The sequence below is a fragment of the Anabrus simplex genome, chromosome 9, assembly GCF_040414725.1.
Source record: "Anabrus simplex isolate iqAnaSimp1 chromosome 9, ASM4041472v1, whole genome shotgun sequence".
Classification (NCBI taxonomy): Eukaryota; Metazoa; Arthropoda; class Insecta; order Orthoptera; family Tettigoniidae; genus Anabrus; species Anabrus simplex.
In genome coordinates, this window is record NC_090273.1 from 140447585 (window position 1) to 140475266 (window position 27682).

The window sequence follows — 27682 nt, forward strand, 5'->3', positions numbered from 1 at the left end:
TCTTATGGAGACGAGGGGATAGGGAAGTAATAGGACTTAGAATGAAGCAACCGTGGTTTTAATTAAGGTACAGCCTGGTGTGAAAATGGAAAACCACGGAAAACTATCTTTCGAGCTGGAGACAGTGAGGTTCGAACCTACTATCTCCCGTGTGCATGCTGATAGCTACGAGAATACCTCAGATTAACTATACTCAAGAAGAACATCTTAGCATATGCAGATGATGCGATTATTATACGCAGGACTCTATTTCTGAGAGAACGCGTACCCATAAACATTAAAGCTTCCAAAGAAATAAAACGTAATAACCATTCTCTTATTTAAAAGATGCATTTTAAAAATCCGTCTCATGTTCTTATCTTGTATATGTTACCTTTAGTCGTACTCTCAAGTCGTGCTTCCGTTTACCACTGATATCGAAATGCCACTGTTACCTGAAAGACCGGATGGAGAACCACCTTCTGAAAACAGATGATATTTTTATTCCATAATGTGCTCAAGTACTTGACCAGATAGTCCTTGAAATGCCTTTCTTTGGCGAGACAGAAATAAAATCGTTATGTAGTCAACGTGGGTTTTTCTGGCAGACAAATCGTTCGAGGTTTCCGGGATTATCTTAAGGGCAAGAAAATGGCAACGTTCCTTGTGAACGCAGTGAAGAATGTCCCCATATGCAGCACTGAGAAAGAGCGTGTTTTTTCTCAAATTAATCTGATTATCACACCTTAACGAGTTTCAATGAGCGCTTCGTACATTCTGTTTATCAAATGTTAGGGAAAGTTGGCTGGGACACTTTAAGTAAGAGAAGCGAGAAAACTAGACTTATAGGACTACATAGAGCCTATACAGAAGAGGAAGCATGGGGGGAAATCCGTGAGAGGTTTCAGTTGGAAAATATTTACATCAGCACGGCTGACCACAAGTATAAAATTGGACGGGATATTAGCAGAAGCGATTGAGGTACATTTTCATTCATTGGGAAGGACGTGAAGGAGTGGAACAGTTTAGCAGGGGAAGTGTTTGAACCTTTTCGAAAAATTCGTAAAGATGTTCAAGAAAAGAAGAAAAGAGAGGTTAGAGGGCATTCGACCTGCCCAGGTTACTGTAGATAAAGAATTTGAATAAATTAATTCCATCTCCTGGTATATGGAGATTAGACAGCCGAAGTAGGGGACTGCCTGTAGGGGTGAAGTACGGTGGGGACTTCGAGGGCCCTAAGACCGCTATGGTAGCTGTGAAGCGGTGGCAAAAGGGGCTCTGGTTAAGACACGACAGGTCGCTATGCATGTTAGGTACCAAAATCGGTGAAAAAAATGCAATGTAAATTTAAATCATATAGCAGTTGTATAGTATTATATGAAGCGATTCCACGTTCTGTATATAAGCTGATTACGTGTTTAAGTACAGAAGATATCATGAGTAGAATTTTGTAAATAAATAATATAAATCTATTAAGGATGAGCTTGTGTTTAACGGAAACATTTTAGAAAAATGTATTTTCTTTTCCATTTAAAATTTAGTGCATTTTGTGTATCATTTGCCACCTCTCTTGCAAAAAAACTGATTTTGATTTGATTTTAAATTGGTTAGTCCTTGACTGCAGCTATGGTTTAATATAAACTCTTGGTTTTTGAATCGAAGACATCTTGCAACCACCATGAAACTAAGGAGAGAAGATGTGATGACAACAGCACAGAAACTCGCCCCAATTTGGAATTTGGCGAGATATAAAGTAATTACTGTATACAGGCTGTAACTATAAGAACATATACCTCACATGTAGAAGAATAAAATGTGTAATGTGGACATTTCTATGTTAGAAATCATTTTCGACAACTCGACATTAATCATGGGAAACAAACAGGAACAGAACGTACCAGTATACCCTCTTTCTTACATGTTCAAAATATCCTCCGTTAGCATTGATACAAACATCACCCCATCTATCCCTGCAGCCTTCCACAATACGGGTTCGATACACAAGACCTTTCAAATGTCCCACAGACAAAAGTCTAGTGGGTTTAGATCCGGAGAGCGTGGAGGCGAGTGAATTAGTCCACCTATCCATCAGTCACGGAATCTGTTATTTAGAAGCCGACAAGTCAAGAGATCAAACGCAGTCGCTAGTGTCCCACTGCAGACTGAACGAGTAGTAGTAGTTGTTGTTGTTGCGTCGGAGTGTCGAGTGAGCAGTTACACTGGGACTCCTGTTGGTTGCCGCCAGTGTCCCACTGGAGTCAGAGTATCATAGCGTGCGGAACGGAATACTGTGGGGTGTTTGTGTATACTACTGTGGACTGAATCAACAGCTGGAGCACCCATCGTGAGTGTAACTGGAACAGTGTTAATGGTCGTCATTGTGAGGAGTACTGTCCTGCCGTTTAGCACTATTAAGCTGTGGACTGTCTCTGGAGTCGAACCAAGGAACAGTCATCGTATGTTGTATGGCCAGTAGCCACAGGTTTAAACCGCGTTTTAGGAAGCTCGACGTCCCTGAGAAGACCGAGACGACTAGACATTCAACCAGCTTCTTATATGCTGATGATGTGTTCATTGCCGATCAGTCCCGAAGGAATCTAGAAAATCTCCTACAAATTTGGAAATACCGTTTAGGGGAATATGGCTTGCGCCTTAATATCACTAAAACAGAGTATGTGCAATGTGGCTTGCAGACTGCTGGTAGTATTCGCATCGACGGGAAAGACCTAGTTAAAGCCAACCAATTTAAATACCTTGGATCACTCATCACCTCAGACGGAAAGACATCACCAGACACCCGAGCACGAGTAAATGCTACATAGCTGAAGTAGCCTCAGCTCACTGGTGTGCTATGCGACAAGAAAATTCCCACCCGCCTGAAAGGTAAAGTCTACAAATCCACGGTCCGACCAGTTGCACTTTATGAGTCGGAATCTTGGCCTACAACTAAGAAGGATGAGCAGGTTTTATTTGGTATGGAGATGAAAATGTTACGTTGGTCACTGGGTCTTACAAGACTGGACCATGTCAGAAATGAAGGTGTCCGAATGAGATTGGGAGTGGCACTTCTCGCACAGAAGATGAGAGAAGCACGACTTAGATGGTATGGTTATGTCGTCCGAAGCCATGCAGACTCAATGATACATACAACCCTCCAATTTGATCCTGGAGGTTCCCGATCCCGAGGTCGTCCCAGGAAGCAATGGCTCGACTACATCAATGAAGACATCCGTCTTCTAGGCATCAATGAAGCTAACGCCCTTGATCGCAAGAAGTGGAGGATGGCATGTTTAAAAGCGGACCCTGCACCAATGCGGGACTAAGCGCTAGTAAAAAAGGTGATGTTATCATCTTTCAAAGTCTTTTGCAGACGGATTATTGCTACCTTTGCTATTTCGATCCTTGGTTTTATTTCATCTTTGGAACCACTAGAATTGGACAGTAAGGAGCCTAGATACAGAGTCTCTTTTATAAACGCAGACCGTCCAGCGGCGTTTCCACTCTCCGAAGCGTGCACGTGTTCGACCTAGCATCAATAGCCAGTCTGAATCCAATCTGGAAGCTCGTTGTGACAATCAACCGTACTGCACATGGCATCTGCAGCTCCACTGGAATTTTCCCCTTCTAATAATTCTGGTGACTCATCTTATTTAGCTGTGACATTCACACCATTAAGCAGTAATCTGTACACGTCAACGCCAAGATTGAGCAAAATGTGCTGTCAGTGGTCTGTTGATATCCCTAAACTTTACAGGATTCACGCTCACTCCTCTCGGTAGTGGGGTAACGCTCAGGTCAGCCAGACGTTTAGTTTTCTTGACTACACATTAAGCATTCCAATGTCCGTAAAATAGTATGGTTCTCCGAGTTTGCCACAACAAAACGAGTGTAAATTCAATGAGTACTGAGGTGCATTGTTGTACGCACGCTCACATAATAACACATCGGCTCACCTTATTGGTGGTTGGATACAGCGAGTTCTGGAAAGGCGGGAACAACAGGTCATGTGACATACATACTAAATATCTCATGATTAACTCGTATAAGTGCAAACAGCTAGTTTTGGCGTAATGGTACCACTGAATACAGCAAGTCTTGGAATGACACCCAGTTTTCAATCGTGAATTCTGACTGCTTATAGTGACTCTTTGAACGAAGGTGTGTTTCAGATTGGTGCAATGATAAAGTACAATCTAATGGCACCAATATCTCAATATCGCAAAATGTTGCATATAGTGAGTTTTGGAATGGACCGCCTCAATTCCTTACTCTTAAAGACAAGTACTGGCTGTCAGGTATCTTCAATTGACGTCATATTGGGTACTGGAGAGACCATCATACATCAGTTCTGCAGACAGTTTGGTCTAGAGAACATTAACCCCCACAACCATCGGCGGAGATATGTTCGCAATAGTATTAGTTGATTCACCCTGTAAAAAGTGTCACTATAAAAAACACATAAAACTGGAAGGCGTGTACAAGAGGAGACTGTGTGGACAGACGAGGAAGAACGGAAAGTGCGCAACCACTCTGGTAGAGTTCGCTGTTAAACAGCACTGCGAGTTACAAAGCTGGGTGCACAATTCCAAAAACCAACCACCGAAAACCAACAAAGAAAGGCACACCGAAGTACGTTAGAGCTTACCCGAGGATGGACGGCGCAGCACGAATGATCATAACCAGAGTTGGCACAAGCTCCATCTCCAAGGGACATGTTTATACCATCCGCCAAGTCCACCACCATGGGCAGCTCGGTGAGATAGTCGTTTATAAAGGTAATGCGCACCTCTTGACTGCAAGTACAAATCTGTTAACATCCCTTTGACACCATCATAAAGTAGATGGCAGCATAACACTGACTTACCAATAACAACTAACAAAGATTTTCAGATATTAGTTAGATTACTTACTACCTGTTACTTAAGAAAGATTGTAACCAGTTCAGTTCAAAGTTTCACTTCTCTCTTTCAGGGGCAGATAATCGTGAATAGGACAAAGAAAGCAGTAATTACGACTCCTCCAAACGGACTTTATGAATTAAATCGGTGGACTAAATAAAATAACTTACCTTTCAATATTAATAAATGTCAAAGAGTTCCAGTCGACGCAAAACAAATATTAACTAAAATCCGTACGTGGAATTTGTGATGTAGCAGACAGAAAACACGCCTTTTGCGTAGACAGTGTCGTAGCTGGCTGGTCCAATGAGTACTTAGTGCTAAACTCTACATATATGGCTGTTGAGAGTTACTTATTGTGCTTCAGACGGGTAGAAACCTAATGATGTGAAACATACTACTAAATGAGTTTAAAAAATAAACCATTTAAAATTATATTAACTGCAATAAGTCCTTGCAAAAATAAAGTAAGATATAAACTAACAGTACACTTTTCTTCAGTAGCAATCGAAAACAATATTGTAAATATTCAGTTATACATGCACAAAATTTAACAACTGTAAACCTGTAACATCATCATAATAATGTATGTATGTTGTATGTTGGGTATTCAGCCCGAAGGCCGGTTTGATCCTCTGCAGCTCCGCCAACAGCTGTCATAGATAGCCTAGGTGTCGCTGAAGAGGCGTACTAGGGAAATGAGGAGTGAGGTAGTTTCCCGTTGCTTTCCTCACCGAGCCAGCCCTTGCTATGACATATCAGTTTGCCAAGCCCACTGAAATACATGCAACAACCGACCCTATGAGCGATATTTTCACACCATTCATAACAGGGACTGGCTGCAGAAGGAATGGCATTACTAGCATCACTCATACCTCAGTCACTTTCATATTGTCAAAGCCAAGGATGAGACTGAGACAGGTCAATGAAAGTAACAAATTTGATACAGCCCATACCAGAAGACATAGTGCACTGTAAACACAACATCTTGCCAGCAAAGGCAACATAATAATAATAACAATAATAATAATAATAATAATAATAATAATAATAATAATGCTATTTGCTTTACGTCTCACTAACTACTCTTACGGTTTTCGGAGAAGCCGAGGTGCCGGAATTTAGTCCCTCATGAGTTCTTTTACGTGCCAGTAAATCTACCGACACGAGGCTGACGTATTTGAGCACCTTCAAATACCACCGGACTGAGCCAGGATCGAACCTGCCAAGTGGGGGTCAGAAGGCCAGCGCCTCAACCGTCTGAGCCACTCAGCCCGGCAAATAATAATAATAATAATAATAATAATAATAATAATAATAATAATAATAATAATAATAATAAATTAAGGTGATGGTGACGTAGATGATAATACCCAATATAATGGTCCGTTATTCTTCTTCTTCTTCACAGTACCGTATCAGGTCCCCTTGACGTTGGCGATCACTGTGGCGAATGCAGAACGATCTCTAGCTAGGTGGAAAAGTCTTTCAACACTGTGAATTCCAGTCCATTCTTTGATGTTTCCAAGCCATGATGTTCGCCTCCTCCCGACACCTCTTCGACCCTGTATTTTGCCTTGTACAATCCGCTGTAAGATGAGGTAACGGTCATTTCTAAGGATGTGGCCAAGGTAAGAGATCTTCCGGAGTTTTATTGTTTGAACGAGTTCCCGACTTGCTCTTGCCCTTCTGATTACTTCTTGGTTCGTTAGTCGTGCAACCCACGAAATCCTGAGCATCCTACGGTGGATCCACATTTCAAAGGCTTCCAAGCGTTATTGGACATTATAAATTTTCCAGCTAACTCATTCCTGGTTGTCTGCGTTTCGCCCTCGTGTGCTAAGTTAGGCTCGTCAGTTGGGACTTAGCACACCACCCAAGACGCAAGGCTATAGTGCATACCGTGGAGGCTGCTGATGAGGTTATTTCATTCCTGTCCTTTGGCAGGCGGGCCGTCAGCTAAACCAGTAGCTCTTTGGCCTTTTACTGTTGATTTATTGATACTTTGACTTTCAATGTGGTTGTATGTGTTGTACATACGTCTTTAGTTATTGTTGACTCTGGCGCAGAGATCGCCGGACCACCAAGGGGAACCAACCTAGGGAGAGGACCCGCACCCCCCCCCACCCCCCACCCCCCATAGTTTTCCCCCGCTAGACCCCGTTTATTGAATTCTTTCTTTGTACATTTACATATATTTACATTTTGGTAATTGTTTTGATGACCCTCTTCTTTGGCTAGAGTCATTAAGTCTTTCTTGCTGATCGTATTCACAACATATGTATCAATTTACAATATAATTACATATCAAGCACAAGTTATATATTTTACACATTTTATAGGTAAATTTGTTGTTTCGTGGAGCCTCTTGCTTGGCTATAGTTTTTAGGTCCATTTTGTATTTGTAACATGTGTGTTAGGTAACTGCATACGCTACTTGAAGCCACCAGCAGTGCCAATGCACTATGAGAGCTATGTCTCATTTCCAAAAAATTGATGCCTGCCTGGCCATCAGATGATACAGATGCTGATTCCCATAGGGAACTTAAAATATTTGTCCTGAATGAGTAAATTTATAATACGACCTAGATGATATCAAGAGAAACAAGGAAGTGACCTAAAAGTAAAACTAAACGTTTAACGATAATATGTAACACATCACAGATTCAGCGTACGCATTTTATAACTATGAATTTCGTGAAGTACATAATCTGTTACATTTACCAACGACCTAAATTTTAAAACTCGTGTAGGATATATTGTCAGCAAAGTCACATATTTAAGGAACTTGTCAGGAGAAATTCCTTCATTTTTTCTTATAGGACTTCGATGATATTATAACGCTTTCATAAAATCAAGACTAGAATATGCCTTGATTATATGAAATCCATATACCGTGAAATACGTTGATCTAATTGAGAATGTTCAAAGAAAATGTGTTAAATAGGCTATGTTTACTACTACTACTCGTACACCCTTATACTTAAAGTGACTAATGCCAGTGCTGCACAGAGGAAAATACTAGGATGCGAATTTCCTTCATAAAGTAATAAATAATAGAACAGGCCAAATCCACAAATAGTGCCAACCCAAAATAACTGGGGTAATAGGCCAGGGAGAAGAATAACACAAATATATTTATAATTCATTACGCATTAACTTTAAATTTGAATACGTATCAAAATCCCACGCATAATAAAGGATGGTATTTACATTCCTAATTATGATTATTGTTGTTTCAAGATGCCAAACAATCCAGTCAAAGACCCCAATACTTAGACTCAATGAATAAATATCAACGGATAGTAATAACTAAAAAATCCAAAACCAAACCACATGGGGCAACAGGTTACCAAGCGACTGTTGTTGAGCCCGAAAGCCCGCAGATTACAAGCTATCGTGTGGTCAGCACGACGGATCCTCTCGGCCGTTATTCCTGGCTTTCTAGATCGGAGCCGCTATCTCACCGTCAGATAGGCTCTCAATTGTAATCACGTAGGCTGAGTGAATCTCGAACCAGCCTTTCGATCTAGGTAAAAATCGTTGACCTGACCAGGAATCGAACCCGTGCCCTCTGGAAGATAAGAGGCAAGCAGGCAAGCACGCTACACCTAAGCCGCGGGCTGGTTTTAATAATAATAATAATAATAATAATAATAATCTTTTACAGCTTTTTCTCACATCTGTGGGGTTGCGGGGGGGGACTGGGGCGCACATGTGGATTGGCCCTGTTTTACGAAAGGATGCCCTCCCTGACGCCAACACTATACGGAGGGATGTAATCACTATTGCGTGTTTCTGGTAGGTAGTGTAGTGTTTTGTCTGAATATGAAGATGAAAGTGTTGGGACTAACAACATCCAGTCCCCGAGCCACAAGAATTAATCGGACGCGATCAAAATCCCCGACCCGACCGGTACTGGAACCAGGGACCCTCAACGCTGACCATTCAGACCACTCAGCCAATGAGTCGGATAATAATAATAATAATAATAATAATAATAATAATAATAATTTTATTTATTTAACGGACCACTTTTATCACTGGGAGCGTCCGAAGACATGCTCAGCTCGCCTGAGACTTGTGCGTCTGTGTGTGAGATGATAACAAGGTAGGGAGAGGGCGAAAACCGGTGTCCGCACATAGCCTACTCCTGTCGAATAAGACCAAGGCTTAACGTATCCGTCCGGCGGAGGAATCACCGTCAACATCATATGCCCTCACACTGCAAAGAGGTTTGGAATCGAACCCAGGCGTTTGGTACGCAATCTACCACCTCTCGTAGACTGCCGGCCAACGTTCAACCATGTAATACACATCATGTCCCTACGGAAGATATGACCGATGTAATGTGCTCTAGACCAGTGGTATTGAAACCTTTTAGTTGGCGTACCGTAAAATGCAATTGTTTTACCTTTGAACCCCCAAGTATATTGCGATTATAGCAGGAACAACAAGTTATTGTGGTCGGATGACAAACAATATTAACTCTGATCATCTTCCGCAGATCATCCCGCTTGCGCAGGGTCGCTGCACGCACTGGGGCATAAAAGAGTTGTGGCCGGGGATTTAAGATCGCATGTTCTTCCTGACACCAAGCCAGCAAAATCGGGAATCAAACCGCAGTCACCGGAATGGCAGGCAAGGTGCTAAGCCGCTACAGCATCCTGTTCTCCAATGATACAGTATAGGCTTTTGGGTTTACGCCGGGTCAAGAAAATAAGGTGAAATTCTTTACGTTTCGCAGAGAACTGTGCTCTCCGTCATCAGAAGAAATATCGACTGACCACGAGAAAGACTTCTTAAACAATGACTCTTTAAATTTAGACGTTATAATAGAAGTGGAAATGGTACGTTCATTCGCCACCAGATGGCTCCCAGGACGTGGCACAATGCTAGCGTTCAAGCGGAAGCTGACCGAAATTTCAGAATCAGTCTGAGAGGTTCACATAACATATGACATTGACACAAGCCTGGAATGAAACAGCTGACGATGAGGAACGTACGAATTTTGAAAACATCGAGACGAAATAATAACAGTGAAGGGACAGTGACTGATTCTGATGGTTCCGTCAGCTTCCGCTTCGAACACTAGCGCTGTGCCATGTCCTGGGAGCCATCTGGTGGTGAATGAACGTACCATTTCCACTCCTACTATAACGTCTAAATTTAAAGAGTCATTGTTTAAAAAGACTTTCTCGTGGAGAGTCGAGATTTCTTCTGATGATGCAGAGCACAGTTCTCTGCGAAACGTAAAGAATTTCACCTTATTTTCTTGACACGGCATAAGCCCAAAAGCGTATACTGTATCATGTCTATAAGTACGGGCCGTGAAAGCATCAATGGCAACAATATGTATATTCAGCCCTCAGCCCAAAGGCTGGTTGGATCCTCAACAGCTCCACCATCAGCTGCCATGGATTGCCTAGGCATCACTCAAGAGGCATACTAGGGAAACGAGGAATGAGGTAGTTTTCCGTTGCTTTCCTCACCGACCATATGAGCAACATTTTCACATCATTCATAGCAGGGACTGGCTGCGACAGGTCAGTGATCTAGCCCATATCAAAAGACATAGTGCACTGTAAACACTAGGTATATGTCTTGTCGCTGGGCAAAGGAAAGCTCGTAAGTTTACAGAAGAAACCAAAAACTGAGCGGTCAACAATGGCCGGAGAACGGTTGCTGGAATTTTCAGTGCTTAATGATAGCAGAAATATTTAACCATTGAGGTATTCTGTTCCCTTTTCAGGCAACGCGTCAAGCCTTCGCAAGACTGATGGAGGAATATGATTTTATAGTGAATGGAATTTATTACTATTGTACTACACACACTGCTATTGAAACAAATTGCAGTGGATTTGGAAACAATTTTTTTTTAAGAAAGATCAATACAGCATGAGTAAGCATTTTTTTTACACACCTAGTCAACGGTAGGTACAAACTGACATTGAATAGTTTGGAAAGGGAACACTGTATAGTAGCAAACAAAAATCTACATCAAAACAACATTTCATTGAAAGTGAGCAGTCTCAAGTCACTGAAGCTACGATAAATATGTGTACCCCTTGAGACAACCCCGCGTAGCGCTACTGGTACACGTACCACACTTTGAATACCAGTGCTCTAGACAAAACTGCTGTATACAACATTTATGTATTACATAATATACCCGCACATCGTAAAATATTTAATATTTTAGCGAAGAGAGTGTCTAGGGACGGATGATCTTCAGCTCTTCAGCAGACCACACCCTATGTTTTGATCACGTGGTCGAAAAAAACATGACCTGACATGACATGACATAATACGCCACGAGACGAGAGATTAAACAAACATCCTCTTTAAGTCTGACATAGTTTCGTCCGATGGAAGATTATCAGGAAATGAACTTAATTCATTTTAATTCTGAGCAGAGGAGTAGAAAGGGAGACGAACACTGGTCGCCATGGTTACAACAGTGTCGAGAAATTGCAGACATATCCATGTTAATGCTGCTCCCATCAAGAAACAGGTGTTTTGTCAGATAAACAATGAAAGTGCCACTAGCAAATTGCCTGGGAAGTGATGATGATTGTTGTTTAAACGGGCCTAACAGCTAGGTCATCGGCCCCTAATGGTACGAGGTGACCGAAATGTAAATTCAAACTTCCAAATGTATCTGTTGACTAAAAAACGAAAAGGAATAACGATGAAAAAAATGATCGTGAAGCGAAAACAAACAGTGGATCCAAATCACAATGCTTTAATTACTGGGATGATGCTTATTATCTAAAGGAGTCCAAAATCCATGTCACCGGCCCCTCACAATGGTACTAATTACAGGTAATGTAGACCTATGGTGTACCTCCTATAGTGGTACTAATCACAGGTAATGTAGACCTATGGTGCTACTCGCAAGGTGGTAAATCACAGGTAATGTAGACCCATGGTGTACCTCCTACAGTGGTACTAATTACAGGTAACGTAGACCCATGGTGTACCTCCCATAGTGGTACTAATTACAGGTAACGTAGACCCATGGTGAACCTCCTACAGTGGTACTAATTACAGGTAACGTAGACCCATGGTGTACCTCCCATAGTGGTACTAATTACAGGTAACGTAGACCCAAGGTGTACCTCCCATAGTGGTACTAATCACAGGTAACGTAGACCCATGGTGTACCTCCTACAGCGGTACTAATTATAGGTAATGTAGACCCATGGTGTACGTCCCATAGTGGTACTAATTACAGGTAATGTAGACCCATGGTGCTAATCGCAAGGTGGTTCTAATCACAGGTAATGTAGACTCATGGTGTACTTCCCATAGTGGTACTAATCACAGGTAATGTAGACCCATAGTGTACCTCCTACAGCGGTACTAATTACAGGTAACGTAGACCCATAGTGTACCTCCCATAGTGGTACTAATCACAGGTAACGTAGACCCATGGTGAACCTACTACAGCGGTACTAATTACAGGTAATGTAGACCCATGGTGTACGTCCCATTGTGGTACTAATTACAGGTAATGTAGACTCATGGTGCTAATCGCAAGGTGGTTCTAATCACAGGTAATGTAGACTCATGGTGTACCTCCCATAGTGGTACTAATTACAGGTAATGTAGACCCATGGTGCTAATCGCAAGGTGGTTCTAATCACAGGTAATGTAGACTCATGGTGTACCTCCCATAGTGGTACTAATTACAGGTAATGTAGACCCATAGTGTACCTCCTACAGCGGTACTAATTACAGGTAACGTAGACCCATAGTGTACCTCCCATAGTGGTACTAATCACAGGTAACGTAGACCCATGGTGAACCTACTACAGCGGTACTAATTACAGGTAATGTAGACCCATGGTGTACGTCCCATTGTGGTACTAATTACAGGTAATGTAGACTCATGGTGCTAATCGCAAGGTGGTTCTAATCACAGGTAATGTAGACTCATGGTGTACCTCCCATAGTGGTACTAATTACAGGTAATGTAGACCCATGGTGCTAATCGCAAGGTGGTTCTAATCACAGGTAATGTAGACTCATGGTGTACCTCCCATAGTGGTACTAATTACAGGTAATGTAGACCCATGGTGCTAATCGCAAGGTGGTTCTAATCACAGGTAATGTAGACTCATGATGTACCTCCCATAGTGGTACTAATTACAGGTAATGTAGACCCATAGTGTACCTCCTACAGCGGTACTAATTACAGATAATGTAGACCCATGGTGTACCTCCCATAGTGGTACTAATCACAGGTAATGTAGACTCATGGTGTACCTCCCATAGTGGTACTAATTACAGGTAATGTAGACCCATGGTGTACCTCCCATAGTGGTACTAATTACAGGTAATGTAGACTCATGGTGTACCTCCCATAGTGGTACTAATTACAGGTAATGTAGACCCATAGTGTACCTCCTACAGCGGTACTAATTACAGATAATGTAGACCCATGGTGTACCTCCCATAGTGGTACTAATCACAGGTAATGTAGACTCATGGTGTACCTCCCATAGTGGTACTAATTACAGGTAATGTAGACCCATGGTGTACCTCCCATAGTGGTACTAATCACAGGTAATGTAGACTCATGGTGCTAATCGCAAGGTGGTTCTAATCACAGGTAATGTAGACTCATGGCGTACCTCCCATAGTGGTACTAATCACAGGTAATGTAGACTCATGGTGTACCTCCCATTGTGGTACTAATTACAGGTAATGTAGACCCATGGTGTACCTCCCATACTGGTACTAATCACAGGTAATGTAGACCCATGGTGTACCTCCCATAGTGGTACTAATCACAGGTAATGTAGACGCATGGTGTACCTCCCATAGTGGTACTAATTACAGGTAATATAGACCCATGGTGTACCTCCCATAGTGGTACTAATTACAGGTAATGTAGACTCATGGTGTACCTCCTACAGCGGTACTAATTACAGGTAATGTAGACCCATGGTGTACCTCCCATAGTGGTACTAATCACAGGTAATGTAGACTCATGGTGCTAATCGCAAGGTGGTTCTAATCACAGGTAATGTAGACTCATGGTGTACCTCCCATAGTGGTACTAATTACAGGTAATGTAGACCCATGGTGCTAATCGCAAGGTGGTTCTAATCACAGGTAATGTAGACTCATGGTGTACCTCCCATAGTGGTACTAATTACAGGTAATGTAGACCCATGGTGCTAATCGCAAGGTGGTTCTAATCACAGGTAATGTAGACTCATGGTGTACCTCCCATAGTGGTACTAATTACAGGTAATGTAGACCCATGGTGCTAATCGCAAGGTGGTTCTAATCACAGGTAATGTAGACTCATGGTGTACCTCCCATAGTGGTACTAATCACAGGTAATGTAGACTCATGGTGTACCTCCCATAGTGGTACTAATCACAGGTAATGTAGACTCATGGTGTACCTCCCATAGTGGTACTAATCACAGGTAATGTAGACGCATGGTGTACCTCCTACAGCGGAACTAATTACAGATAATGTAGACCCATGGTGTACCTCCCATAGTGGTACTAATCACAGGTAATGTAGACTCATGGTGTACCTCCCATAGTGGTACTAATTACAGGTAATGTAGACCCATGGTGTACGTCCCATTGTGGTACTAATTACAGGTAATGTAGACTCATGGTGCTAATCGCAAGGTGGTTCTAATCACAGGTAATGTAGACGCATGGTGTACCTCCCATAGTGGTACTAATTACAGGTAATGTAGACCCATGGTGCTAATCGCAAGGTGGTTCTAATCACAGGTAATGTAGACTCATGGTGTACCTCCCATAGTGGTACTAATTACAGGTAATGTAGACCCATGGTGCTAATCGCAAGGTGGTTCTAATCACAGGTAATGTAGACTCATGGTGTACCTCCCATAGTTGTACTAATTACAGGTAATGTAGACCCATAGTGTACCTCCTACAGCGGTACTAATTACAGATAATGTAGACCCATGGTGTACCTCCCATAGTGGTACTAATCACAGGTAATGTAGACTCATGGTGTACCTCCCATAGTGGTACTAATTACAGGTAATGTAGACCCATGGTGTACCTCCCATAGTGGTACTAATCACAGGTAATGTAGACTCATGGTGCTAATCGCAAGGTGGTTCTAATCACAGGTAATGTAGACTCATGGTGTACCTCCCATAGTGGTACTAATTTCAGGTAACGTAGACCCATGGTGTACCTCCCATAGTGGTACTAATCACAGGTAATGTAGACTCATGGTGTACCTCCCATTGTGGTACTAATTACAGGTAATGTAGACCCATGGTGTACCTCCCATAGTGGTACTAATCACAGGTAATGTAGACCCATGGTGTACCTCCCATAGTGGTACTAATCACAGGTAATGTAGACGCATGGTGTACCTCCCATAGTGGTACTAATTACAGGTAATATAGACCCATGGTGTACCTCCCATAGTGGTACTAATTACAGGTAATGTAGACTCATGGTGTACCTCCTACAGCGGTACTAATTACAGGTAATGTAGACCCATGGTGTACCTCCTATAGTGGTACTAATCACAGGTAATGTAGACTCATGGTGCTAATCGCAAGGTGGTTCTAATCACAGGTAATGTAGACTCATGGTGTACCTCCCATAGTGGTACTAATTGCAGTTAATGTAGACCCATGGTGTACCTCCCATAGTGGTACTAATCACAGGTAATGTAGACCCATGGTGTACCTCCCATAGTGGTACTAATTACAGGTAATATAGACCCATGGTGTACCTCCCATTGTGGTACTAATTACAGGTAATGAAGACTCATGGTGTACCTCCTACAGCGGTACTAATTACAGGTAATGTAGACCCATGGTGTACCTCCTATAGTGGTACTAATCACAGGTAATGTAGTCTCATGGTGCTAATCGCAAGGTGGTTCTAATCACAGGTAATGTAGACTCATGGTGTACCTCCCATAGTGGTACTAATTGCAGGTAATGTAGACCCATGGTGTACCTCCCATAGTGGTACTAATCACAGGTAATGTAGACCCATGGTGTACCTCCCATAGTGGTACTAATTACAAGTAATATAGACTCATGGTGTTCCTCCCATTGTGGTACTAATTGCAGGTAATGTAGACTCATGGTGTACCTCCCATAGTGGTACTAATTACAGGTAATGTAGACGCATGGTGTACCTCCCATAGTGGTACTAATTACAGGTAATATAGACCCATGGTGTACCTCCCATAGTGGTACTAATTACAGGTAATATAGACCCATGGTGTACCTCCCATAGTGGTACTAATTACAGGTAATATAGACCCATGGTGTACCTCCCATAGTGGTACTAATTACAGGTAATGTAGACCCATGGTGTACCTCCCATAGTGGTACTATTTACAGGTAATGTAGACGCATGGTGTACCTCCCATAGTTGTACTAATCACAGGTAATGTAGACTCATGGTGCTAATCGCATGGTGGTTCTAATCACAGATAATGTAGACCCATGGTGTACCTCCCATAGTGGTACTAATCACAGGTAATGTAGACTCATGGTGCTAATCGCATGGTGGTTCTAATCACAGATAATGTAGACTCATGGTGTACCTCCTACAGCGGTACTAATTAAAGGTAATGTAGCCCCAGCCCCATGGTGTTCCTCCCATAGTGTTACTAATCACAGGTAATGCAGACTCATGGTGTACCTTCTACAGTGGTACTGATAATGAAATGAAATGGCGTATGGCTTTTAGTGCCGGGAGTGTCCGAGGACAAGTTCGGCTCGTCAGATGCAGGTCTTTCGATTTGACGGCCGCAGGCGACCTTCATGTCGTGATGAGGATGAAATGATGATGAAGACGACACATACACCCAGCCCCCCTGCCAGCGAAATTAACCAATTATGGTTAAAATTCCCGACCCTGCCGGGAATCGAACCCGGGACCCCTGTGACCAAGGGCCAGCACGCTAACAATTTAGCCATGGAGCCGGACACAGTGGTACTAATCACAGGTAATGTAGACTCATGGTGTACCTCCCATAGCGGTACTAATTACAGGTAATGTAGACCCATGGTGTACCTCCTATAGCGGTACTAATTACAGGTAATGTAGACCCATGGTGTACCTCCCATACTGGTTCTAATCACAGGTAATGTTTTTTTTTTGCTTTACGTCGCACGGACACAGATAGGTCTTATGGCGACGATGGGACAGGGAAGAGCTAGGGGTGGGAAGGAAGCGGCCGTGGCCTTAATTAAGGTACAACTCCAGCATTTGCCTGGTGTGAAAATGGGAAACCACGGAAAACAATTTTCAGGGCTGCCGACAGTGGGGTTCGAACCTACTATCTCCCGAATACTGGATACTGGCCGCACTTAAGCGACTGCAGCTATCGAGCTCGGTCACAGGAAATGTAGACTCATGGTGTTCCTCCCATAGTGGTACTAACCACAGGTAATGGAGACTGATGGTGTACCTCCTACAGTGGTACTAATTACGGGTAATGTAGACCCATGGTGTTCCTCCCATAGTGGGACCAATCACGGGCGCTGGTATTCCCGTGATGTTCCACGTATACTGATGATGTTGCTTACATAGTGGTACGAATCACAGGCAACGTAGTCCCATGGTGTTTCTCACATAGTGGTACGAATCACAGGCAACGTAGACCCATGGCGTTTCTCACATAGTGGTACGAATCACAGGCAACGTAGTCCCATAGCGTTTCTCACATAGTGGTACGAATCACAGGCAACGTAGACCCATGGTGTTTCTCACATAGCGGTACGAATCACAGGCAAGGTAGTCCCATAGTGTTTCTCACATAGTGGTACGAATCACAGGTAACGTAGACCCATGGTGTTTCTCACATAGTGGTACGAATCACAGGCAGCGTAGTCCCATGGTGTTTCTCACATAGTGGTACGAATCACAGGATTGCTGACCTTACCGTTTTAGCCGACATTATAAATCATTTCAGTCATTCAAATGTTACTTTGCAAGCCAAAAGTATGTTGACTGGATCTGTGTGCCACAGAATTAGAGCGTTTAAAATGGAACTTCCAGTGCTCGGAAAACAATCACAGGATAAAGATCTTTTAAACCTTACGACTTGTCCGATTGTAAAACGGTAAATAACGGTCTAGCCCTAAAATAATTCGACAGTGGTTTAGAAATATCCAAGATATGTCGCCTCAATTAAACATTTTTATGACGCCCTTTTCTCTAATTATTTTGAGCAGACTCCGGTCAAATAAAACTAGGTCATAACAAGTATTAAGTTCCCAGAACGAAACCATAATTTAACTTAATCTTGCAAATACCAAAGCAGTCTAGTCCGCAGCTACACTGGGGAGAAACGCCGGTAATTTCACGATTTAAAAAGGCCTAAAGAGGTTGCATGTTTTAAAACCAAGTCATGTTTGTCCGATGTTGCGTTGGAAACCGGGAAAATCCACGAGCGATCTCAGCCCACGGTAACAGCATCGAAGTGATAATATACTGTAAAGCCATTCAAATGTTCACACTGTTTATAGGATAACATGAACTTATATATTTTTAATTTTGAAATTCTCCTGTTGTACAGCCATCCCCGAGGAGGAATACTTTACTTTTCTTTGCATATACAGTATGAATGTTGATATACTGTTATCAGTAAATTACGTAAAACATCTAAACAAAACTCGTTTAAAAACAAAACAGGAATATTAAAAAGGAAGAAAGAATTTAACTGAAAATTTTGTGACAGATCCTCGCGCACCGAAAAGCAACCCAAACACCACCCAGCAACTGGCGGGTATGTGATACTATTTTCAAAGTACTTGAAACATGGTTCGTAGTGTCTCTTCTTTTCAGAATGATCTTCTTTAGCCTGTGAACTGTTACTCTCGAACGTCGAACCGTATTGTTGGATCAATAACAACGATGTTTCTTCTCTTGTCAATCGCAACAATGTCTGCGCGTTTACTGGATTCGTCGATAGAGATACAGCGCACTTTTCCAAAGACTTAAAAAATCTGGAAGTTCTGCAATACTGCTCCTGACCCTATGGTGCCTGTTATTTCTCAATAGCTCCCCTTTCGGGCAGAAACCAAGAACATGAGGGACGCTTTCTATCTCGTTCCAGTGACGGCAACGGTTTTCTTGGCTTCCATCGGGAACGTTCCGGGCTGCTATCACAAAGATTGCAATCCAGGTATTTGATTGTGACTCTTCTGAAAAATGCGAGAAGCATTTCCCACGACGCGAGTTTTTTCCATGCTGCAAGTCAACCAATTTTTCCCTGGTAGGTGAAAGCATAGAAATGGCAGGTATCGTCCTAAATGAAGAAGAAAAGAGCGTTTTATTTTATTGTACAGTACACTCTCGATTATCCGAATTAATGTGGACCAAAACTACCTCGGATAAACAACAACTCGAATAAAACGCATGGTTACTGGAAAAGTGTAATTTGATTAGAAAATATTTCGGGCACTGTGCAGATCGAACGCCCTCTTAAGAGAGAGCCGTAAAATCTACAAAAAAAGAAAAAAACTTAACAACCGGTACAAGAAGATATCCCTGCGCTCAATCTTCAAAGGTTGAAGTCACGCCATCCACTTTCGCGTGATGCTGCTGACGCGACCCGGAGCAACTTTAACGCTGTGAAAGTTTGGAAAGACCGCTGGGAATCTTCAATAGACTTGTCCCTTCACAACATGTTTTCTGGCGCGCGAATTACTAGTGGATGTCATCTACCTCACAGGCAGTGGGTCGAACATGCCGTGGAAGATGCAGTGACTCACTCTACAAGAGTGGAACTGCATAACGTCAGTGTGGTGCCGCACGGCCAACCACCGTTCACATCGTTGGTAGCTGCCAGCTACGTGTTATACCATCAGCGGCAGTGTTCGAGTGGATGGAAGGGCTGGACATCCTGATATGAAATTGTTTTCTTGTTAATGTATTATATTCAATTGTATGCATGTAGATTGTATACCATACGCTAAATAATACATAAACAAACAAACTGCAGGCAAACACTTTACTCATTGGTCTAAATAGAATGGACGCATCAGGTTAATATGCTCAGATTTTCCCTCCCACTCATTTGTCGGAAAGCCGACATTATGATTAGTTGATTACTATACTGAGAAACTAAGCCGCGAAACAGACATTGAATGACAGCTAGAGATAACAGACTCGAGCCGCGAAACAACTGAATTCATTAGCAACAGCGGAAACACGATTGTTATACCAGGTGTATGCGTAAGGCCACCACACACAGAAAGCTAAGCTACGCTACAATATGCTACGCTAAGCAATGCCAAGCTGTGGTGTGCTATGACACGAATAAAAAGCTAAGCTAAACTATGCTACGCAGCACATTTATTGTCTCACTGTTGTAAATAATCAATTACTCTCTCTGCACTACTGCTCGGTGGCATGATTTTTTTTCGAAGGGGTTCGACTGGCTGAGATTGTGTAGGTGTGTGGGCGGACGGAACAGATGATGAATCAGATATATGTGATAAGGAGTGTAGGTCATCACATTCCGGACTCTCACGTTCATCTGGGTGACTACTTCAGTTACCTCTTGACGTCGATATGTTTCCTGTCTGCCAATGTTTGAATGTGTGCTGTAAGGAAACTTAAGCTATTAATGCACATCCAAACGTATATTAAGAAATGACACATGGAGATCTGTTTATGGAGAATGAGCATATTGAACTGTCCTAGTCCTTGTGCTTCAAACGCAGTTCATTTTATTAGTGAAATGTTTGTAATGTCTTAGCTACAAAACATAACAAATCGAGACGGTCTTATTTTCTTATAACCTCAAATGAATTGCATGCGTTTTAATTTATAATATACTCAACATATACATTCACTTATAATTTAATCAACTTTTAATATTTTAAACATTGGTGATACTGCGTGCGTTAAAATGACAGCTCACCTTCTTGTAGAAATATAAGGCGGAAGGAAATCCATTAGTTTGTGGAATCTCCACTCCATTTTTTCCCTTCCTGTCCACTTTACTCTCTTTTTGTCTCGTTAGTGCCCTCCTAAAACAGTCTCTCAGTCTTTTTCATAAGTGTTTAAGTTCCTTACCTAAAACAATATATGCTATTATTTTACTTTTCACGTTCTTAGTAACTGTTGATATATTTAGGAATATGGCATACAGTTGCAGAACAGGCGCGTCAACAGTATCTGCTAAATTGTAAATGTGTGTAAAGCCATGTGAAAAATGTATTCATCTCAAACAATTAGAACTGTCAACATTTTGATTATATAGTTAATTTATAAATGATAGCCTACTTACAATCAATTTAAAGTACTGAACTTATTTCCTGCCAACAGTTTTCCTTTCTTATCAAATTTCTGTAGTAATTTGATGATATATCATAAAGGCAGGGATATATTTTTACCTCCTCAATTAGTCGTTCTTCTTTTGACCCGTTATCCATTGTATTAAAATATCGAAGTACTATACCAGAAGAGACTCACACGACAGCCCGCCAGACCAACTGCTCAGAAATGAAAAGCGCATGCGCCAGGCCAGCTACGGCCAAGAAAATCGCCTGCCTAGCGATCTGTCTAGCTTAGCTTAGCTTGGCGTAGTATAGCTTAGCACAGCGGCCTGTGTGTGTCATCGTACTTAAATGCATTGGGAGCGATATTTTTCACAACACCGCGTAGCCTAGCTTTCTGTGTGTGGTGGCTAGGGCTAAGCTAAGCTAAGCTAAGCTAAGCTAAGCGGTGTTGTGAAAAATATCGCTCCCAATGCATTTAAGTACGATGACACACACAGACCGCTATGCTAAGCTATACTATGCCAAGCTAAGCTAAGCTAAGCTAAACAGATCGCTAGGCAGGCGATTTTCTTGGTTGTAGCTGGCCTGGCGCATGCGCTTTTCATTTCTGAGCAGTTGGTCTGGCGGGCTGTCGTATGTGTTTAGTCGTGTCGTGTGAGTCTCTTCTGGTATAGTACTTCGATATCTTAATACAATGGATAACGGGCCAAAAGAAGAACAGCTAATTGAGGAGGTAAAAATATATCCCTGCCTTTATGATATATCATCAAATTACTACAGAGATGTCCGACTCCGTAGCGTAACGGTTAGTGTTATTAGCTGCCGTCCTCGGAGGCCCGGGTTCGATTCCCGATACTGCCAGAAATTTAAGAATGGTAGGAGGGCTGGTATGTGGTTGAAATGGTACATGCAGCTCACCTCCAATGGGGGTGTGCCTGAAAAGAGCTGCACCACCTCGGGATGAGGACACGAGTTAACTTAACTACAGAGATTTGATAAGAAAGGAAAACTGTTGGCGGGAAATAAGTTCAGTACTTTAAATTGATTGTAGGTAGGCTATCATTTATAAATTAACTATATAATCAAAATTTTGAGAGTTCTAATTGTTTGAGAAGAATACATTTTTCACATGGCTTTACACACATTTACAATTTAGCAGATACTGTTGACGCGCCTGTTCTGCAACTGTATGCCATATTCCTAAATATATCAGCAGTTACTAAGAACGTGAAAGGTAAAATAATAGCATATATTGTTTTAGGTAAGGAACTTAAAAACTTATCAAAAAGACTGAGAGACTGTTTTAGGGAGGCATTAACGAGACAAAAAGAGAGTAAAGTGGGTAGGAAGGGAAAAAATGGAGTGGAGATTCCACAAACTAATGGATTTCCTTCTGCCTTATATTTCTACAGCCGGCCCCGTGGTATAGGGGTAGCGTGCCTGGGATTTTTACCTGGACCTGAGGGCTGGTTCGAGGTCCACTCAGCCTACGTGATTAGAATTGAGGAGCTATCTGACGTTGAGATAGCGGCCCCGGTCTAGAAAGCCAAGAATAACGGCCAAGAGGATTCGTCGTGCTGACCACACGACACCTCGTAATCTGCAGGCCTTCGGGCTGAGGAGCGGTCGCTTGGTAGGCCAAGGCCCTTCATGGGCTGTATTGCCATGGGGTTTGGTTTGGTTTGCTTATATTTCTACAAGAAGGTGAGCTGTCATTTTAACGCACGCACTATCAGTAATTTTGAAAATATTTTTAAAATATTAAAAATTGATGAAATTATAAGTGAATGTATATGTTGAGTATATTATAAATTAAAACGCATGCAATTCATTTGAGGTTATAAGAAAATAAGACCATTGGTTTTTGCGGTTTCCTTATAACCGCATAACTTTTGGTGGTGCTATTTGAGGATCCAACCAGCCTCTGGGCTGATGACCTAACAGACACAGACAAGACCGTCTCGATTTGTTATGTTTTGCAGCTAAGACATTATAAACATTTCACTAATAAAATGAACTGCGTTTGAAGCACAAGGACTAGGACAGTTCAATATGCTCATTCTCCATAAACAGATCTCCATGTGTCATTTCTTAATATACGTTTGGATGTGCATTAATAGCTTAAGTTTCCTTACAGCACACATTCAAACATTGGCAGACAGGAAACATATCGACGTCAAGAGGTAACTGAAGTAGCCACCCAGATGAACGTGAGAGTGCGGAATGTGATGACCTACACTCCTTATCACATATATCTGATTCATAATCGGTTCCGTCCGCCCACACACCTACACAATCTCAGCCAGTCGAACCCCTTCGAAAAAAAATCATGCCACCGAGCAGTAGTGCAGAGAGAGTAATTGATTATTTACAACAGTGAGACAATAAAAGTGCTGCGTACCATAGTTTAGCTTAGCTTTTATTCGTGTCATAGCACACCACAGCTTGGCATTGCTTAGCGTAGCATAGTGTAGCGTAGCTTAGCTTAGCTTTCTGTGTGTGGTGGCCTTAAGTCTCTTAAGCCAGCGAACAGTACACAGCGCATGAATTTGACACATACGTCAGTTTCTTCGTCTGACATTAACCTACCAACACACACAAGCCGAGTCCGCCAAACACTAGCGTCTGTGTTGTATCGTTCAGTGATCATGTCGACGTTTGTGTCTGAAAACGTACATTGCATTGCTTTTCTTATTTAATTAAAATTAAAAGCTATGGAAACTCATCGTTTGCTGTTAGAAACTTATGGTGAACACGCTTCATCGATTAGAACATGTGAGACATGGTTTTTACAGTTTAAACGTGGGGATTTCAATGTGAAAGACGAGCAATTGCAGGCGAAGCCCGGCGAAACCGTTAACGCACAACGCTATCGCCAACGACCGATTAATTTAAATCACCTGAATGGGCCAGAAGACATGGCAAAGTGATTTTGTTACACGACAATGCGCCGTTTCACACAGCAAAACCAGTGAAAGACACATTTAAATTGCTTGGATGGAAAATGCCCCGACGTGGCGCCATCTGACTATCACCTCATCACGTCAATGGGGCACGCGCTCGCAGAGCAGCACTTCAGCCATTTCGGCGAATGGTTTGCCGCAAAAGACAAACAGTTTTTCTGGCATGGTATTCATAACTTACGTGAAAGATAGGCGAATTGTATACAAGCCGATGGCCAATATTTTGAATAAATATAAAAGGCTGATTTTTGTAATTCTTAATTATTTATTTTTGTCTATATCACCCCAGTCTCTTTTTTAGTCCTATCACAGCCAGAACCTGTCCTACGCTAAGCGCGGAACTGTCTGTAGTACAGAATAAAGCGTCGAAAGGACCTACTGTCTATATGGGACCTAAACCAAGGATCTTGATATCTCTAGAGCTCGGCAATTCCAAGTGAAATCCCGCAAGAAATACGAACTTCGAAAAAACTCCCGCCGCCTTTCTGATCTCAGTCACGTACGACCAATAGCTGTCTACTCTCTACAGGGGAGTGTCCCGTCATGAATCAATCGAAGTGAAGATCACCCCATGTTGCTGAATAGTGGCCGGAGATCAGTTCTCGCCCAACTCGCACGGAAGAGTTTCCATTAAGCAGGCCCCGATTTACAAATGGGCGGACTGGGCATTTGCCCAGGGCGCCAGTTTTTGAGGGGCGGCGGCCGGCGGATCGAGTAATTATGGCCTGCGTGAATTACGTCTTAATTACACTCAAATTACTTTTACATTCCACAAATTATTCCAACTATTTTATTAGCCTATATAAAACACTTTAAATTATTCTAACTTTAAAACCTGAACTTAATCTATAACTTATATTTAAATTTTATGAAAAAATGTGCCTTATTTCTAAAATACATACAAACTATCAAACTGAACCAACGGATTTTTAAATAAAAATAAAAACAGCCTGATTCTTATTTGGCTTGATAAGTTTAATTATGAGAATGAACTGTATTTGCATATTGTGCTGTTTTAAAACTCATAATCTTGAAAACTGTAATATTTAATTTGTAAACAATTATTTTTTAGAGGAACAGGAAAACGAGCAGAGGGGCGAGGGGGCGGCTAAATATTGTTTGCCCAGGGCGCTAACTACTTGAAATCGGGGCCTGCCATTAAGCCAGCAATGAAGTGCTCTATAGATCATTCCACGTTAAGAAAACAGTAGTGTTCTTATGCGCCTACAAGGAGTGAACACACGCCCTCCTAGATATCTATAATTCTTCGTGATTAAGGAATATTATAACGCACTTTATACTCTATTGTGAAAGAAAGAAAGAAATGAGGCATTGTTTTTCCCCTGAGTTATTAACATAACTACTTAACATTTTCTATTTCATAAATACATTCGCAGGGAGGAAGCACAATGTCGGTAAGAAACATCGTTTTGTTGCCTTTCTTCATTTTCCCTCAGAGTTGCTCTGGTACGTTAGGCTGTGAATCGCCGGCAGATTATCACTGTTACAACGAAGTCTTCCATTTGTTTGCGTGTGTGATGTAATATTCTTGTAACAGCAGTTGTTACTGAAGATTTTGTTGCTGTGTGGTGTGCAGCGATACATCACGCTATGACTTGTACTGATACAGAAATTCACTCTTGGTTTTGTTATTTAACTGCGGAAGCGGATTTTATTTTTATCACTGTTTACCCGTATTGCTGCGAAAACCAAAATAAGCCTCCTCTAATCCCCATGATTTCCTAAAAATAATTTTCAGTTTAGTTTCTTCTTCCCTTTTATCTTTTAAATTAAATGCTGAGTTTCATCAATATATGTGCCGCCTTTAACCCGTGTGATGTTGAGCAGAGCCGTTGTTGTCCGAAGAGCAATACTGTTTTCTTAACATGAATGGCCTACAGCCCCGAGCTTTGTCCCTCATGGCGCACGGCTTTGCAACACCGAGGTGTGTGCTGGTGGGAACCAGGTCTAAACAGTCAGTGCTGCCGTCTCTCGTACGCTGACTGTTGCACTGTACTGAGTGCGAGAGTTTCGTTGACGTCTTTGTTAGAATATGATCACAGTCTAATATATACAGTCGCGAAGCTCTAATAAGAGTGTTGTACCCAAGGTTGAGATTTACAAAACACAACTTTATTATTCGCTTCAAATGCAAAATACACTATTTACACAAATAAAACTGAAATTTAACTTGAAGCAAAATGAATTAGGAATCTTGAGAAAGAGTCTATCTTTTGTACACTATATACAAGTTTGCAGTATTTACATCCACTACTATCTCGAAAAGATAGTCCTTGATATGAAAGTCGATAGTCGAAAACTATCAGAAGTACTGACATAAATGTTTTGGAAAGTCCTTCCTTGCTGAGTTCATAAAAGCAAGTTCAACGTAGGAAGAATTCTTACTTAGCGAAACCAAGGGAGCTTGCATTAATTAAGGAAATATGACGGTATGTAATAGTATGACTGGATATGGGCAGCGGAATAAGAGGAGCGGTGACCAGAGGTGAGACCTCGTACTGCCAGAAATTCAGTCCACCTGGCCGAAGCACATTTTCAAGAGGAGTAGCCTCCGTGCTCGACGTAGGGTGTATTCTGGAGCTGGACACCGGGGCAAGTGGGCATCTGGACAGGCTGGGAGTTCCTCTTTATAGTACACACACGATGGTTCAGGCACGCGCACTGAGGGCTGCGCGTCGAGGCTAGAAGAATGACACTTGGCGCGCGTGTAGCTGGCTGGCGGAGCGAGAAGGGAGCGCCGGACATACAACAAAGAGGAAGGTTCATCCACTTGACAGCTGGAGCAACACTAGCACCTCTAGCGGCTAGGTAGAGACAACTTGCTAGCAGACAAAAGGGAACGAATTACCACTAGTCTAAAATGGTCATAACTTCTGAACCATTCATGCAAATAATGTCCTCACAAGGTTATTGTATTCCTTATGAAATAGTGGAGGAGGTCAAACAATTGATTTCGATGAGGAGTTATGTTTTTTACCGCGGACTATAACATAAAATCGCTTCTAGAGGGCAAACGGTTCGAAATAGGCATATACTTTCGCGGACTTCTTTGTAGAGGTTTTTATGCTCTACAATTCGTACGCGTACACTTGGGATTTATCGTTGACGGTTTAGGCAGCGTAAGCCAAGAAAGCAAGTGACCGACTGTGGTAGAACGCTGGCCTTCTTAGCCCAACTTGGCAGGTTCGATGTCGGTCGGTCGGTCACTTGCTTTCTTGGCTTACGCTGCCTGAACCGTCAACGATAGACCCCAAGTGTAAGAGTACGAATTGTAGAGCATAGAAACCTCTACAAAAAGCCCGCGATGGTATATATCTATTTCGAACCGGTTGCCCTCTAGGAGCGATTTTATATTATAGTCCGCGGTAAAGAAAAATAACTCCTTAAGACTAAGTAAATATTTCGATATTATCCTCGAACTCCTCATCGAAATAAATTGTTCGACCTCCTCCATTATTTCATAAAGATTACAATAACCTTATCAGGACATTATTTGCATGAATGGTTCAGAAGTTATGACCATTTTAGACTGTAGTGGTAATTCG

The 27682-nt window shown here is 42.1% G+C and overlaps 1 protein-coding gene across 7 annotated transcripts in view; it reads right to left on the bottom strand.

The window, feature by feature from the left end:
• The window catches only part of LOC136881088 (uncharacterized), a 525856-nt gene that overhangs the window by 87145 nt on the left and 411029 nt on the right, over positions 1–27682 (bottom strand). For 6 of the 7 annotated variants that reach the window (XM_068229307.1, XM_068229305.1, XM_068229302.1 and 3 more), the window contains exon 6: positions 4625–4772. The exons of the other annotated variant lie outside the window; for it this stretch is intronic. In XM_068229307.1, coding sequence (XP_068085408.1) covers positions 4625–4772 — 148 coding nt within the window. The remainder of the gene's footprint in view (positions 1–4624; positions 4773–27682) is intronic. 7 annotated transcript variants of the gene reach the window in all.